General features: G+C 47.4%; 1 protein-coding gene across 1 annotated transcript in view; it reads left to right on the top strand.

Moving 5' to 3' along the window:
* LOC310813794 (latent-transforming growth factor beta-binding protein 2-like) overlaps window positions 1–17,500 on the top strand; it is a gene marked incomplete at its 5' end in the record, with an annotated part of 90,017 nt that overhangs the window by 42,274 nt on the left and 30,243 nt on the right. Inside the window, 7 exons of the mRNA XM_083682913.1 lie at window positions 7,678–7,752; window positions 12,830–12,952; window positions 13,231–13,395; window positions 15,083–15,604; window positions 16,458–16,477; window positions 16,710–16,746; window positions 17,488–17,500. The exon at window positions 17,488–17,500 is cut by the window's right edge and continues 86 nt beyond it. Coding sequence (XP_083539039.1) covers window positions 7,678–7,752; window positions 12,830–12,952; window positions 13,231–13,395; window positions 15,083–15,604; window positions 16,458–16,477; window positions 16,710–16,746; window positions 17,488–17,500 — 955 coding nt within the window. The remainder of the gene's footprint in view (window positions 1–7,677; window positions 7,753–12,829; window positions 12,953–13,230; window positions 13,396–15,082; window positions 15,605–16,457; window positions 16,478–16,709; window positions 16,747–17,487) is intronic.

The raw sequence follows: 17,500 nt of genomic DNA, 5'->3' as shown, positions 1-17,500 counted from the left end.
CGAACGAGGGGGGATGAAGCCACATATGTGCCCCGTGGTGATTGGTGTATAGACTTTGAAAGGGGACTAGACAAGGGGAATACTTTGCATTCCTTTTGAGTATTATTGTTCCCCGTTTAGACATGCGGCTTGGTCTGTGCCGCACGGCCACTTTAACTGGTTTGATTGTACTTTGTTGTGAAGGGTAGCTTATGTGAAGTAGCTACAGTAAAAACACATGGACAAACATCAGTAAAAAGTAATCGTTTTGCCGTTCCGTACATTTCTCAGAGACTGCACGCCAGGTTAATTGAGGGTTTCCAGGCAGGCAGTCGGTTGTTTATGATCTGTGAGAGAAGTGTGTCTCTCTCTCCCTCTGAGTGTGGTGCTGATGTCATGAACGCCCAGTGAGTGTTCGGGGCGTGACACATCCATCAGTCACTTTATATGGCTGTTTGCAAAACACCCTGTTGATTGAAAACAAGTGTCAAGGCAACAGGAAGTTGTCAGCAACATATTTTATTGAGACTGAGGGCGATGTCAGAGAGACCACTATATAAAGGGACAGTATGTGGTTTCATTCAGGAACGCCCCCACCCCCAGACTACTGTTTATCATCTATACCGCTGGATGGTAAATTCAGGATTTTATTGCTTTTATTGTGTCTTTGCTCAATTCTAAGTACTTGGATGTGCCTCTCATTCCTGACCTATCCCATTCCCACACAGTTCCCCTGGACTTCCCTTATTAAGTCAAATCACCGAACTCTGCCCTGACTGTTGCATGAGCCGGTGAAAGACACCCATCCGAGGCAGTGCCAAAGCGTGCTATTTTTCTAGGCAGATAAAGTATTATTATTGTTACACTGAGCGGAGGAAGCGGGGATGGGGGAAGCGGGCGTGTGTTGGGAGGGAGGTTGACGTAATGGAGGTAATGACACCGAGATGTGTCCGTCAGTGATCCCCAGCCAGTGGAACCCTCGGCCCGAGGCCTTGTAGGATCGAATGCACTGAACACTGAACACTCACATGCTGCAGATTCCTGGCCAGTAATGAAATCCAGATCAAATAAGACCCTGGTCCACCTCTCTCTCTCTCTCTCTCCCGCCTCTCTGTTTCTGATGAGGCCGAGAGGAAAACAGCGCCGGACCTTGTTTAGATTTCTGGCTCGCCGGTTTGGAAACGTTGAAGTGTGTCTTCTGACAGGAGAGGACATGGAAGCAGTTAAAGCTGGTTGTCTCCCAGGGGCTTAACTGTGATCATTGACTGGATGAGGCAAGGCCAATAAGAAGTATGGAATTGATTGGCACATTTCATTTGCTTATCAAATACATTGTGAAACTGAGCAAAGAGAAAGAATCCAGCTCTTTGTGAATACTGTATGCTGGAAAAGTAAGTTTACTTTATCACCTTAGAGCAGTGTCTATGAAATATTTTTTCCATCTGGGAACAGCATGTTTTTTCTCCCTTGAGGAGGTGCACCTTTATAAAAAAAAAGAGATTGATCTGAGCTTCCATAGTTTAGCAACGGACAGCCTGCGTTTTGAGTGTGGCCCTTTGACCTGGTGTGAGAGTGGCAGGACATGTCCTATGACTGTGCTGGCCCGGCTGGCCACCACTCCCAGTGTGTTTCATGGCTTATGCAATTGCACTTCCATAACGGATGTAGCCATTCGTCTCTCCCTCTCTCATTCCGGGCAGCTTCCCTCCCTGTGACACTCCCACTCTGGGATGCTGGGACGCTTCCCAGGGAGCTGGATGAGATGTCCCTCGGGCCGCCATAAATCACCCCACCCGCAGGAGCCCAGGCCCCACAGCCATTTCCTCCCCCAGGTCAGGGGGGTCAGCCTGATGGCTGTTGTGATGTCAGTCCTCTGGCCCGCTCCCCCGCCCTTCCCCCCCCCCACTCCACTCCACCCTGCCCCACCACTGTGGGAGCCATCTTTCTCTCCCTCTCTTGGACTGTCACTTTCTCTCTCCCCCCCCCCCTCTCTCTCTCTCTCTCTCTCTCTCTCCCTCTCTCACTCTCTCTCCCACAGGGAGGTTATTCATGAGCGTCAGATCAATACAAATCAGACGAGAACGGTAGAGCCAAGATCGAGATCCTCTCACATGAGGTCATCCCACCGCAGTTCCCGTCCGTAGATATTTAATCTGCCATTAATTTAGAACCAAAGCACGCCGCTCATTGCTTTTTATTAGCAGTGATCAAACGCGGAGCACTTGTTAACGACCGACATCAAAACCCAGAGATGCGGCGACGGCTCGTTTTGGAAAAAAAACGAAACAAAAAGACGAAGCCGAACATCTGCTAGCATCGTCGCCAGTGTTCCCACGTTGCCGCACCCCCTGCTGATTAGATGGAGACGTTACCGACTTTTGACAGGTTTAAACACTCGTGGTGTTGTCTTAGCTTAGCCTGGTACAAACAGTGTGATGGAATCCATTAGGTAGATAGCAGTGCGGCTAATCAGGGCTGACTAGGCCTCGCAGCTCAGGGAAGTAAATCCCCCAGGCAGACATACCGCATCTATCCCAGGGTGCAACAAGGGCACCGGGCCAGTTTGTTGGAGGCACATGGAAATGAAATGTGTGTTGAATGGCTTAATAAGATACACGCTAAGCCTGTTCATCACGCGGTATGAACCGGACCATGTCATCTTCTGGCCTCCGCCCCAGTGGTAAATATTTGACAGAGAGTGTGGCGGCAGCGAGGGATAATGGATGAATGTGTGTCTGTTTGTGCAAGCTCACTTTACACCGACACTGCCACGGGTCGAAAGGAGAGGCGAGATTTGGAAACTGTCAAACTGCAAAATACAAAATTCATCGAATTATGTTGAAAGGAAAACATGTTCTCAAGTTTTTTTTTAATAGGGATTCAACGAGGGATAAAATGCATGAGGTCAATAGCTTCACCAAAGCTGTTGTGTTGTCTTCGTATCTACCACAGCATGGCGGCCATTGATCCACAGGAACAAACAGCTGGGATTCGCATTGCGTGAATAATTCTAACTTTGAGCTGGTACTTTCCAATTTTTTTCTGTAAAAATAATTAGCTTTGCATGAGTGTAGTGTCTGAGTCTGAGCCCATCAGGGGGATGTTGATGTTAGACCCATGTGGCCGTCTGGTCCGATGCCCCACCGCCACCGCTTGGCGTTATGAACAGGGCTTGCGCTACGGGCCATGCCAGATTGGCAAACGTGGCGCGTGCCAAGGAGACGTTTTGCTTTGAAAGAAAACTCTTAGCTGTTTTCTTTAATCAGCCGTTGGCCTTGGGGCCAAAGGGAGATGGCTTTGTCATCTCAGAATCTCAAAGAAACTCAAAACCCCCTCGGTGATTAAAGAGTTGTGTGTGTTTGCCCCCCGTTTTCTCCATCATGGCACCAGTTTGTCCCATGGCGGTTTAGTCAGAAAACAAGTCACTTTGGTGGAGGGGTCCTGAAGGGGGTCTTGGCTCTCATGTCTGTTGTGTTGCTCTACTGTAGTACGGCGCCCTTTGGAATGAAGAGAAAGACTGTCTCTCCTTTCTCCTCTCCCATGGCTCACATCCATCCCTTCTCTGCAGTCTCCCACTCATTCTCAGGTTCTCCAGGCTGGAGGAGAAGCCCAGGGTTGAGGCTGCTTGCCTCCCAGGAAGGCCCCAGGGGAGAGGAGTACAGTGCTCCTAGCCTGTGATTGATGGGCGAGTCGGACATCCAAATGGGGCCGAATGGAACTCTCCCCTTAGGCTGGGTGGTCCATACAATGATTGCACTAAATTACCAATTAAAGATTTCTGTCAAGCAGAACCCATTTGAGTAGGCTCGCCACTCTCCCCGTCCCCACTCCCCCTCTGTCTCTGTACCTACACACCCCTGTTTGCATTAGCTCAGCCTTTCCTCCTCTTTCAACACACACAGTGGTGTCTCCCATCTCAAAAGGCCCATTTTGAACAAGGCCATTCTGAGCAAGCTTTGAGTCGTGTCTGAGAAAGCCAGCCAGAGCTGACACTTACTGTTTCTGGCTTTCAAATTAAAACCACCTACAAAGACATTGTGGGATGACACATAAACAGTTTACAAGCAAATATCGCTGAACGGTTGCCAATAAAATGCTCAGTGCAATTTTGCGATGGCTGGTGAAATACAACAAATTAGTAAGGGGTGACAAAGTCCTTTGGTAAGATGGCATGAATGAACGGAAACAAGTGAAACCCACTGTCTGTGTCGTTCTGTTTCCTCTGTGTAAAACACAATGGATATGGGCCAGTCTGGTCCTGTCGCCCTAGCATCCATGTTACCAAGGGGAGCTCTAATGATGCGGTGAGGTCACTGTTGCATGCCACTGCATTGGTATCTGTGACAATGAACATTGTCTGGACTAGCCGGGATTGTCTGGATTAGAGGCCATTTCAAGTCCTCTCCACTCTTGGATTCTCCCCACCGAATCTTTGAATACTGTTGTTTACAGATGCTTTAGTTCCTAAACCTTTTACTTAGCACTTGTGCGTTTTATATGGTATACACACTGTACAATACCTTGTTTGCCGTTGTCTCTAACAGGTCTGTTTGACTTGGCAGATGAGTTGTCTTCTGTGAAACGTTTGCAAAAGTTTGATGTTTCTGTAGAGCTCCTCCTCTCTGTGCTCCCCTCTCTACTAATAAGCGTTATTGAGAGGCACACCCCCCACTGGGCATCCCTTGGCATGTGCTCCCTGCTGTCACTCACGCCAGACTCTCCCTGATCCCGTCCCCTCGGGAGGTCGCGCCCGCCGGCCCGTCACAACAGCTCATTACCCAGAACCCTCCCTGGGGATTACAGGGGCACAGGGCAGGATGGGCAGACAGGAACAGGGGCGTCGCTTTGACACGATTATCCCCCCCTCACCCCACAGGGGACCCTGCTCCCCCCCCCCCCCCCCCCCCTCCCAGTCTGATCCACTTCTGCTCTGTCAAACCACAGGTACTGTGACCTACTGGGTTGCAACACGACCAAAACACTTCTGAACCGACACAGCCTGAATCTTAGATAGATAGATAGATAGATAGATAGATAGATAGATAGATAGATAGATAGATAGATAGATAGATAGATAGACAGATAAATAGTTTATTGATCCCTGAGGGGAAATTAAGGCGTTACAGCAGCTCACATCACAAACAACAACAACAAAATAAAGTGACAATAGATTAATAGAATATAATGTGTGCTAGCACCAGTCTTTCGATGGTCTTCATGATGTAGGACGTCAAGGCTACCGGTCTATTGTCATTCAGAATATTGGGGTTCCTTTTCTTTGGTACCGGTAACCAGGCAAGATGTTTTCCACATTGATGGGACCTTTTCCAGATTGAGGCTCAGGTTAAAGAGGTACTCCACACAGCTGGTCTGCGCAGACTTTGAGCACCCTCGGGCTCACACCGGCAGGGCCTGCCGTCTTCCTGCTGCGGAGTTTCCCCAGCTCTTTCTTCACATGAGCCATATTGATGAAAACACTGGAGCGGGGTGTGGTGGGGGGGTTGTTGACTGTGGCAGTGGTGTCGGGGTGCAGAATGATGGGGGGCGTTGGAGAGTTGTGAAGTGAGGAAATGGTGGGGCGTGAGGAGGAGGGATAAAACTGATATAGATGTGATATAACATGGAGAATGACGCAATACCATAGATTAAATAGATTCCTGACATTCCAAGTCGACCATTACAGTAATACCCCATTGCTATATTGTTAGATTATTCATGCATTGAGGGTCAGAAAACTCAATAAAGGGAAACGATTTTGGCAGCTGGAGTTGAAACCCAAATCCCACCTTATTTTGTCCAATTAACAGCTTGTCGCCTGCGTTGGAAGGGAAAGGAAAATAAATGTCGGAGGGGGTTCCCAAACAAACACTGGAGGAGGACAGTGTAGGTTCTTTGTGCCTGTGTCTTCCCGTGTTACACATGGTGAGGTAAGAGGGCAGATGTGAAGCGGGGGTGCCGGGCCGAGCCTGTTTGCACCGCTCTGGTGTCTAGATTGATGGGCCACAGAGAGGAGCTCATGTCAGGTTCTGTTTACCCAGTGTCTGCTTGCCAGACAGCCAGGGACACCCACTCCAGCACTGCCTGTCACTCACACACTGGCCAGCAGATCAACACCCTGGGCCTGGGCCTGGGCTTGGGTCTGGGCCTGGGCCTGGGTCTGCAGATCAATACCCTGGGCCTGGGCCTGCAGATCAACACCCTGGGCCTGGGCCTGCAGATCAACACCCTGGGCCTGGGTCTGGACCTGGGCCCGGGCCTGGGTCTGCAGATTAATACCCTGGGCCTGGGCCTGGCCTGGTCTGCTGGAGCTCCGGCTGGAGATACCGTACACTTCCCCTTCTGGCTAGCTCTGCCTTGGGAAAAGCCTAGAGGGAAGAGTATGTTCCCAGTGACAACATTTCTTAACATTCCTGCTTTTCGCCAGATGATGATACAAAGAATGATATTCATGTTCGACCTGGGAGAATATTGGCAGTACTAATGGATCTTCTTTACTTGAAGAACAAACTGCAGCTCAATTCCTGTTTACTGTGTAATTACTGTGTAATATGTTACTGTGTAACACATTAATACAATACAGTGTTACTACACAGGTATAGGAACATCTTCATGTAAAGCCACTTTTTTAATGCTTTTGAGAGTCACATGATTCAAACCTTTTGTGTAGTAGTCTATACTTCCGGCTAGAGCAGGATAATATACTCTTCTGTCCCATTCTCAAATGAAAAATAAAGATCATGTAAAATATTTGAAGTCGTGCCCCCCCCCCCTCCTAAATCACCAAGAGGGTTATGCACCTTTCAACATGCGTCTGATGATATGAGATGAGACTCTTCATCTACAGATCCAGTTTCATTTTTCAAAACCTGTGAAATCTGTGACTAATCACCTTGTTCCTGTCTAGCATTCAGCTCTGATTACCCCCCATGCCTCCACCCCGCCCCTTCCTACTCCCCTACAAGTGAATGCTCAGACCTGGCCATCTGATATTCAGACAATTAATGGAGCATACCGTGTCCTGACTGGGGTGCTGAATGAATAATGACATCATGTTTTCAGGCCTCTGTCAGTAACTGTATGGCCGCGCTGGGGGCATTAACGGATAGAGAGCCTGTTATTTACAATGCCCGCTTCTGTGAACCTCTAAAGTACCCTGCTGAAGGACATGCTACACTAAGATTGTTATTGTTTTAGTAAAACAACCAAAAAGACATACAAGCAGCACCCTCACAATGATTCTAGTAAACCTTGCATTTCTCATCATTCCTTTGTGTGTAACACATTGGATGGATTTACGCCGTGGTCGGTGACACAGGTCATGGCTGTTTATGATATGCAGACTCTCTCTCCCTGAGCCTGTCTGTCCCCAGGGGTGGCGAGATGTAGGTAATATGATTATAAATGACGTGTGATGTTGTTGTTTGGTTCTGCTGGATGGCAGTCCTGTCGTATAAACGTGGTAGATGGGGATCCTTTTACAGCCTTCACTCTTGGTGTCCCGCAGGGCCCAGCCGTGGGTCCCCTCAATTTTCCCCCTGCCAAGGCAGCTCACATCTGTAAGTTATATGGTCCCCTCCTAAAGCACAGCTCTCCCTCTCTCTGTGTGCCGTCAATGCTATGCTTTTTAAGGAGGGAGAAACAGTGTGGGATACATTCTCTTTCTCTAATCAGCATGCCCTCTTTCTTTCTTTTTTGCAGCGTATGCAGTGATTGCGAACGGCCAAGTGGAATGCCCCAAAGGTTACAAACGGATGAACCTGTCACACTGTCAAGGTAAGCTGAGGCTCCCCCTGTTTGTTTGTGTATGTTGAGTAATGCCATACCTGTTCACCTGAAGACTTCGGTTTCAATGGAGAAATTTGCTGTGTGTTCTGGCATGTCTGTGTTGAATTCTAATGGCCAGGCGTACACGTAGATTTGGAATGTTTCAAAACCTCTACTCAAATTTTACCTCTGTGTTCAGATGAAAACATATCTTACAATTACTGTCCGACCATACATTTCCATGCATACATGACTATCCCCCAGGGCTTCTATAAAAGTATTCCTAGCTATATGTCTAGCCCCTGTGGGAACCAGGTCAAGGGTACAATTAGCATTGGCCTGGATCAGAGTTCAGCTGCCAATAAGCCCCTGGGGTTGCTGTTTAATTGGCCTATGGAGGTCTTTATGGAGAATGGTACAGCAGGCTGTGATTATGGTAAATGTGGTTCACAGTGGTTTTGGGGGAGCTATAGTTGCAACCTTTTGTCTAAGAGTGTGTTGCTCAACCCTCACACTAAATCTGTCAGCAGAGGAAAGACTGCTTGACTTCCAGCTCACCCATCCATCTGCGTGTGAAAACAAACTGCGGCCGTCCCTGAACGCGTAGCGAGCCTTGTCCTCACGGCCTCTTCATGGTTCCTGTCAGATCTCTGCCTGCTCGTTAAGAGATAACCACCCACAGAGTCCGTTGTGTAGATTGACAACCAGAGAGAGAATTTGATTTGTATTGTTCCAAGTATAAATCATATTGCAATTAATTATATTGAAGGATTGATCCACAGCTGTAATATTGAGATATTTTACCTCACTGGTGTGTAGAGTTAGTGTAAACATTGTGATATGTTATAAAACAGTACTTCTCTGGCAATATAGTGCTCTGGACTGTCACTTTAGATTGATGATCTCCTCTCACTACTCAGGGACTTGATTTATGGTTTCATAATATGGAGGGCATATTAAAATGATGCTTATGGAGTGCCCCGCTAGAACCAAGGGCCAACTTTGACTTTCCTTGTCATAGCCCTCATTCACTAGGAAAGTTCAACCAGTTTGCTGGTCTGCATTGCAAGACAGACCCTCTGATTTTCTGAGTTATGACAGAGTTATGGAGTTGTAAGCTGGGAAATTCTTGTGCATTCCTGGCTTTAAAAAAGAGCTGTGGACAAGGACACTTTTGATGCCGTCCAAAATGATGTCAAGAGTTGCCAACAAACTCAGTCATTTATCTAGCTTTGATTTAGCTTGCTTTTCTGATCACTTCAAGATGTTCTCTCCTTTCAGTGCCTAGTTTTTGGAGGCTGAAAAACCAAACTGACAGTTATTCAGAATTTTTACTGGCCAGCTTCAAAGTCGCTGTCCCATTCAGCTGCAGCACCATTCCCAAAATTATTTCTAATTTCAGCCTTCAGAGCAACTGCCAAGGAGGCGAAAACCTGATTTTTCAGCGATTCTGTCATTATTATCAAGCTGGTGTCCTGCTTGCCAAGCTTGACTCCTTGCCTGAGCTCCTTACATTGTATTTCACTGGAGGACTGTCATAGAGTGTGTCTCTCTTTCAATCCGTGCCACTGGGGCCTGTGGCGGACAGTGGGCCTCGCGTCACAGATAAGACATCCCCTCAGAGACACAGGCTGTTTTCTGACCTCAGGAACAGGCCCTTATCTTCCAAACACTCCACAGAAACTAGGCCAGCTGGACTCCACCATTAGTTTCTACTGTATAGGGCTTGTTGTGTGGTGGAACATGTGAGACTGCGAGGCCATGTGCAGGTTCTATTCTGGGTGGTGGCGGTGGTGGTGATAGGCTACAGAGAACAGATCACATTACTCATACACTGCTTCAAAATGAAGAGAGAATAGAGAATTAACTTGTACAGCACGTAACATTGTGGAAGTTCTGGATCAACATTGTACCGCTTCCAAGTCCACACATTGCTCCTATGATATCAGTCACCTTATCGGGGTTTTGAGGAAGAACACATTGCTGTTCTGCTAACCAATGGTCAAGCCCTGAGAATGGAAACATGCGTTCCCGATTAATTGCAGCTTTGGTGGAGTTTGGAAAAGGAACACTTGCTACTCACAAATCCTTGAATGGGTGGGTTTTTTCGCCTCTTGAGTTATGTTAGGTGCCTGATTCAAGACTTCTAGAATACCTCAGGCTTTTTTTGGGAGAGAGCCCTTTATACTGTACTCTCTTTGAACTGTCGCATCCAGCACTCACGCGGTGCTCGACAATAATCCTGGATATTACTATGTGAAGTCTGGCTCTATATATTTCCGCGAAAATGGCCATAAATATATCCTGCGGTTGTTTATGTGGATCCTCTGCAAGCTCCTTTTGTCTCTCAACTCCGGGAATGAAGAATGGTCATGTAAGTTCATAGCAGACAGGTTGTCAGTTTTACCACAGTCTAGGGACTAGCTGTACTGCAGTGAAGTCATCATTACGCGCCATTACTACAATAACAATGGCGTCATGAGAAACCTGTCTATGAGGATTTTGATGGACGTCTATGTCTTCCATCTGGGCCTTAAACACAGGAGAAATGTCTCTATGAGAGCGACCAACCAGAAAGCTAACGTAGGTGTTGAGATTATCGTAGATCATGACAAGCTGTCATGCGAGTCACTTCCAATCCCTTACAACCCCATCAGACTTTAACAAAAACACTAATCTGGGAATCAAGCTGCCCTGGGATTAGAGGACCCATGTGATGAAGACTGGGCCTAACTTTGACCTTCAGCTTGGCCTCAAGTCTCCAGCCACAAGCAGTGTTGTTGTCGCTTGTAGAGCGTGAAGTATAGCTAGTTATATTTTCCCAGGAGAATGCAGTCGGTCATAATGTAGAACCACATGACAGCAGTTGAGCAGTCCATTGAGTCTTCTTTATGCCCCCCATGGCCCCCCCGCAACAGGAAACATTGTCAGGCCATTTACTTACACTCCAGGCTGCCTGTTTACATCATTACTAACATGGGGGGGGGGGGGGGGGGGGGGCTGAGGCCAAGTCGTTAGGGGGTCAGCTTTGACCTTGAACTGGTTCCTCTTTTAATCCTCCTTCACCAAACTCATACACCAACACACACACACACACACACAGACACACACACACACACACACACACACACGCAAGTGCACGCACGTGTACACACACCCACACACACACACACACACACAGACAGACAGACACACACACACACACACACACACACACATACGCAAGTGCACGCACGTGTACACACACCCACACACACACACACACACACACACACACGCACACACACACACACACACACACACACACATATTGTAGACACGTACACCTAGTGTAATGATCTAACCTCTCATTGTTTACCAGACTGTGCCCCATCCCCTTATGCTGTAAACTAATTTTTTCCAGTGCATAGCAGAACACAAGAGCAGATTAATTATTATTGGGAAAGTCTGTCATGGCAGCATGTCAGGTTGCAGTCGGCAGGCCGATGGAGAAAGGCCTAATGATTTACTCTTTATTTGTTTGACTCCAAAAAAAACAAACCCTGCCTGGTTCCAAATGCGGTGGCATGACTAAGCGGGGAGCTAGACGCTGGCCACCTCCGCTGTCTGGCTGACCCGGGAGCAACGCTCCTCTGGTGAGCAGGGCCGTAAACACCAGCCACTCACCACGCTATCTCTCCTGCACATGGTTTCAGGAAAAACACTTGGTGTCTCGGGTTCCTAGGTCACTATGTGGGAAATAAACTGTAGGACAGGGATACTAATCTAACACACACACCGTCTCTCTGTGCTGTGTGTGTGTGTGTGTGTGTGTGTGTGTGTGTGTGTGTGTGTGTGTGTGTGTGTGTGTGTGTGTGTGTGTGTGCGTGCGTCTGTCTGTGTGTGTGTGTGTGTGTGTGTGTCTGTCTGTGTGTGTGTGTGTGTGTGCGTAGGTGCGTCTGTCTCTGTGTATGTGTGTGTGTGTGTGTGTGTGTGTGTGTGTGTGTGTGTGTGTGTGTGTGTGTGTGTGTGTGTGTGTGTGCGTGCGTGTGTGTGTGTGTGCGTGCGTGCGTGCACATCAGTCATTGGTGCACATGGTTTACATGAGTCTCATACTCCAGTCACCACGCCCTGCTCTGTTGTATTGTGTTGCTCAAAACTTCCATTTCTCATCACATTCCAGCAGCTCATGGTTTTGATTACTTTTCTTCCCGTTGTGATACTCCTGTACCTCTCATGGTGTAAATATAACTCACTTCATTCATCGTCTGTGCGTGTCAGAAAGCACTCATGCACTGTTATAAGATGTTTTGAACATGTTTTGATTTACCGGACCGGGCCCTGCAATTAATGTTCTGTACTTGTACAGAATACGTGGGGGGGTACTATGTGTGGGTGCTTTATTGCATATGAGCTCAATAATACAATATTTGGTAAACAAGGTTTTGATCTTTTGTTTTGTTTTTTTGCTTGTTTTTTGGGAGATCCATACCCATTTAGTTTTTACAGTATTTAGTTTTAGTTTCAGGGGGAGAATGAATGTTTCAATTAAAGTTCTGTAGGAATCAAGTACCTTTGCCTTACCTTGGCTGGGTAAAGTAGCCGATCACATACGGCCCCCAAATTAATTTTTAATTTAATTCATGTAATTAATTTAATTAATACGGCCCCCAAATTAATTGTTAATTATTTGATTTATTAATTTATTTATTTTAAAAATATGTTCTAGTTATTATTTTTGGCAGGTATGAGCCACAAATTCAGGGTGCTTGTTTCAACGGGAGCCGTTGGCATGACTACCAGTTAGTAATCTCAGAGTCAGTTTAGATTTGAATATAAGCCAAGACCTGATTCACAAAACGAAAAACTAAAGATTTCATATTTTGTAGCTCAACTAGCTTGCAGCAGTGTTAGTGATGCACTTTGCCCCTTTTTTTTTTTTTTTTTTGCTTACTCGCCTCACTTTTCTGAAAAAGAGAAATCTGTTAAACAATTGATCAAGTTTGCATGGCTTTAGCCTAATCCTATTGCCTTTCCATAATCCCAGTGGTCAGCAGCAACAGGACAGTAGTGCTTTAGGTATGACCATGCTGTGTTCTCTTCTCAGACATCAACGAATGCCTGATGCCTGGGATCTGTAAGAACGCAGAGTGTCTGAACACCAGGGGAAGCTACAGATGCACCTGCAAACCAGGCTACATGCTGGACCCGGCCAGGAGCCACTGTGTCTGTGAGTACTCCTCTCCCACTGTCTCACTGGTCTGGTCTGGGTTACCAGACCTCTCCTCTCACTTTCTCATTGGTCTAGCCTGGGTCTCGTCAGTCTAATAGGCTGTCGCGCTAACATGCTTCAAGATTCACCACTAGATCGCACAAGATCGCGTCATAAACGATAGCTTGTGCATTGAAATTGAATCGGCCAATTCTGAGTGAAAAGAGCATTTTGTCTGTAATGTGTTAAATCTGTCTAATGGACGTCTGCTCCCCTCTCTCTCTCTCTCTCCTCAGCGGACAAGGCCGTGTCAGATCAGCGGGGGATGTGCTACCGCTCGGTGTCTGTTGGGTCCTGCTCCCTGCCCCTTGCCCAACACATCACCAAGCAGATCTGCTGCTGTAGCCGCGTGGGCAAGGCCTGGGCCACGGCCTGCGAGAGGTGTCCTCTGCCAGACACAGGTACTGTACCCACATCCACGCTGGCACTTAGCTCCCATTGAAAGGAAGAACAATTCCTGTTTTTTCTCTCTCTCTCTCTCTCTCTCTCTCTCTCTCTCTCTCTCTCTCCCTTTTGTCTGACTAGCTGTTTCTCTCTCACTCTCCCTCCCTCCCTCCCTCCCTCCTTCTGTTCCCTGTTGTCTTGTTTCCAGACGTTTCTAACCTTGATGAACTGGTCAAATATTTCTAGTTTAATTGCACTGGGTGAAACGTTATGAGCTTGGGTTAAATGTTTCTGCTGATATGAAATGTGTGATCTTAGGCTGCACATTCTGATATTAATGTGTGATCTTAGGCTGCACATTCTGATATTAATGAAAGCATACATGTGACTAAACACAACACTGTTCAACCACCAAACTCTACCGGCGACCAGGGCTATAACGCAGTTCAAAGGTCGTCAAATGTGTTTGATATGGAAAAAAGCCCAAAACAAAAGAGCCTTCATATTCCAAGGCTGTATAATAGTGGGCGTCAATTTTGTGTTTTCCCACCAGTCCCTTGGAGAGAAACCCCATTTAATAGTCCCAAAAAAAGCCTCCATCCAAATGAAACATGGGAAGTAGTTGTCACTCTCTTTTTCTTTCCCCCGATTTTATCTTCAAAGTCAGAGAGAGAGGGCCGTTTGTGCCGTGCCCGTTTTGGAGAATGATTCACGGAGGTTGTCATGGATCAGATATCGTAGCACCAGACCTCCATGGTGCGCAGCCAGACTTGTGCTAACGCTAGCTCAGTGTGCAGATACAGTACAGACACAGAACAGTCGGCGTACAGGCTGATTACACAGACACTGGCTTTTGTATGGGCTGAGCCATGTTCGGCACAAAGGATCCAGACTCATTAAGAAGCGTTCGGTAATAGGAGTACATTAACTTGCATTCCAGTCCGACGTTCATCTGCTCTGATGTGGTTGCTGGCCACATGCAACCCCATTCTCTTCTGTATTAGAGACATCAATCAGGACACATCAAACCCGCGCTTCCTGCATTTACTGTACGGTTGCACTTACCTCCCATGCTGTCAGTATTGATATCTTTATTCCAAAGCTCTATGTCCATTATAACATTGGCATAGATTCCCTAGTCTCAGGTCAGGTAGGGGACAATACTATTTAACTGTAATGGGATTCACTCCCGCTGAAGCTTGTTGGGCTTGAACACAAAGAGGGTGCAATCGCCCTCCTTTCATCTCGTCCGTCTCTCCTCCACCAGCGCGCTCAGTCAGACTCCTCCAGCGGAGAGTTCAAAGGTCAGCCATTATTACATGATCCTCTACTTCCCCCCGCTGGCACTTGCTTTGAGCCTGTTTGACACATCCCCCCAGCCGTCCAAATCCCTTCAGTGATAGGCCTCTCCTGCGGCTGTCGCTGCCCTGGCAGCTTCCTCCACCGCCATGGCTGTAACCCAACCCTGCTCCACACAGCAGTACATTACAGTACGGTATGCTGTATACACACAATGGTATTACACGGATGGCTTATGGTATTGCAGTGAACACCAGACAGAAATATGAGCCATAATGACTCCCTGGCTGTGTTTCATGTTAGCTCAGAAGCCCGGGTGGGGGTGGGGGGGGGGGAGTATATGGCCTTGTGATGTTTTCTATGGCTCATTGTTTGCCCCTGTACTGTATGCCTCCCCGCCTGCAGACCATTTCAAGGAGATTTGCCCTGCTGGACACGGCTATACTTACTCACGCTCGGATGTGCAGATCTCCCTGAGACAGCTGGAGGAAGAGGAGCTGAGGAGGACCAGGCTCTCCTGGGAGAACCAGAGTCCGACATACCCTAACCCAGCCCAGCCAGCGCAGCCGGTGCACCCAGCGCAGCAGCTGCCCCACGTCCCCCAGACCCCCCACGTCCCACAGTACCCCCAGACCCCCCACATCCCACAGTACCCTCAGACACCACAGGTCCCCCAATACCCCCAGACCCCCCAGCTCCCAGAGTACCCCCAAACACCACACATCCCCTACCACCCACAGCACCCTCAGACACCACAGGTCCCCCAATACCCCCAGACCCCCCAGCTTCCAGAGTACCCCCAAACACCACACATCCCCTACCACCCACAGCACCCTCAACACCCCCAGCTCCCCCAGCACCCGCTCGACCCATCACCGGACACCCAGCCCCCGGCCGGGGAGACCCCCAGCCCAAGGCAGCCAGAAGGTGAGAAAACAACACTGCAGACGTCAGCTGTGAAACATGCCATCCTCTCAAACGTGTTTTGGTCTTCGTCACACCAATATCCAATTATCTTGGTTTTACTTTGTATTCTTAGTCTGCATAACAAGAGGCTGATGGATTACTGTTAGGAATAATGCAATGCATACCCAAGGGGGGTGTTGTTGTCCAAATAAAGAACCATATTAATGTTATTACTGCATAATTTATACTGCAGCAGGAGTCAGTTGGTTATGAAGTTACACAATCGAAACCCCCTTTAGCAGACTGGGATAAAGTAGCTATTTGTGAGTATGCAAACATCAACAGGATGTTTTAATCTTCACAAACACAACTTGATCCGTGTCTGCTAAACATTCAACAGTATCCTCCTCTCCCATCCATCAGAATACACCTCCCCTAAGCCTTTGAGCAGAGGACTTAATCCAGACAGGTCAAACATCTGCAACCTCTGGATCTTCTGTGAAACATTCTTCTGATTTACAGTTATGAGATAATTTATTGGCATAGCCAAAGCAAAATGATTTATACGAGCAGACCATAAATATTTAGGCCATTGTGTCTTCATTATCTGAGTTATCTATTTCCCCTTCTTTAATATACATTTTTCTACTGGCTATAGTCTCCATTATTTTGCAATTCGAGGCTCTCTCGCCGGCTTAAGGGATGAATGTGCTGTAAGCTTTGTTTGATTAGAAACAAAGACCTTAAAATCGTGTCTAAACAGTAAAACGCCCAATGAGAGCAGGAATTGATGTTTCACTGATAATACTGATAATGCTAACAGAATGTTTGCTTTGTCTACTGATAAAACTGCCTTGTCTCTGTTCCCCAACAGATGTGGAGATGTTGGGTCCGGTAAGTTCCCCCCTCTCTGTCAAAAAAAGCACATGCTTATGAAATGATTATATTATATATCTATAAACAAACTGATACCATCTCAGCCCTAAGACATACAGTGTATGGATGGAATGATGTCTTATTGTGTAAGTAGTGGTGAACACCCTTACACAGATGCAGCGTGACTATGATGTTCAAAACTGTCACGAGAAAAGTCTTCCCCTTTAATCTGGTGTTGCTCATTCCCTAGCCTGCTGTCGTGACTGACTCACCGCTGAAGTATCCAGGTAACTTTAATCATTGCCTATTCATCCAGAATCTCATAATGAAACAGTAGCTGTTCTTCATAACTCATAATCACGGGTTTATCCTGTAATTTACTGTGGTGTTTTTGGACTGTTGTTCTACACCTCACGGTGCATTGATAAAGCCAACGATGCAGCCAGTGAAAACACGAATGGATCATGTACTCCGTCTGGCACACAGGGTCCTGATCCATTTTCTATAAATCGCTGACACACACCAGAGGCAGGCGCAACTGGGACTCCACTGCCAATGAAAACATTGACATTGAAGTCTGTAGGTTGAGTCGATCTGTGATCGCCCTGCTGATTTATGTGTGTTATTGTGCTGTTTTTAGCATGCAGAAAGGCATATTTCATCTTTATATCGCTGCCATGCTACTGTAGGAGTGATTGTCATGTTATTAGCGGTTGGAAAAGCACATAGTATATCAGGCAGGGTTGTACTGGAGGAGAAGTCCTGCAGTGCGAGGACCCATGGACACATTGACACCTCTCTCTCTCTCTCTCTCTCCATCTCTCTCTCTCATCCTCTCTCTCTCTCTCGCTCTCTCTCTCTCTCTCTCTCTCTCGCTCTCTCTCGCTCTCTCTCGCTCTCTTTCTCTCTCTCGCTCTCTCTCTCTCTCGCTCTCTCTCTCGCTCTCTCTCTCTCTCTCTCTCGCTCTCTCTCTCTCCCCTCCCTCTCTCTCCCCCCTCCCTCCCTCCCTCCCTCCCTCCCTCCAGTAGATGTGGTGGAGAA

Source organism: Argentina silus (assembly GCF_951799395.1).
Source record: "Argentina silus genome assembly, chromosome: 13".
In the NCBI taxonomy this organism is placed as follows: domain Eukaryota; kingdom Metazoa; phylum Chordata; class Actinopteri; order Argentiniformes; family Argentinidae; genus Argentina; species Argentina silus.
The sequence above is the reverse complement of the archived record's forward strand: the minus strand, read 5'-3'. Positions and strand labels throughout refer to the sequence as shown.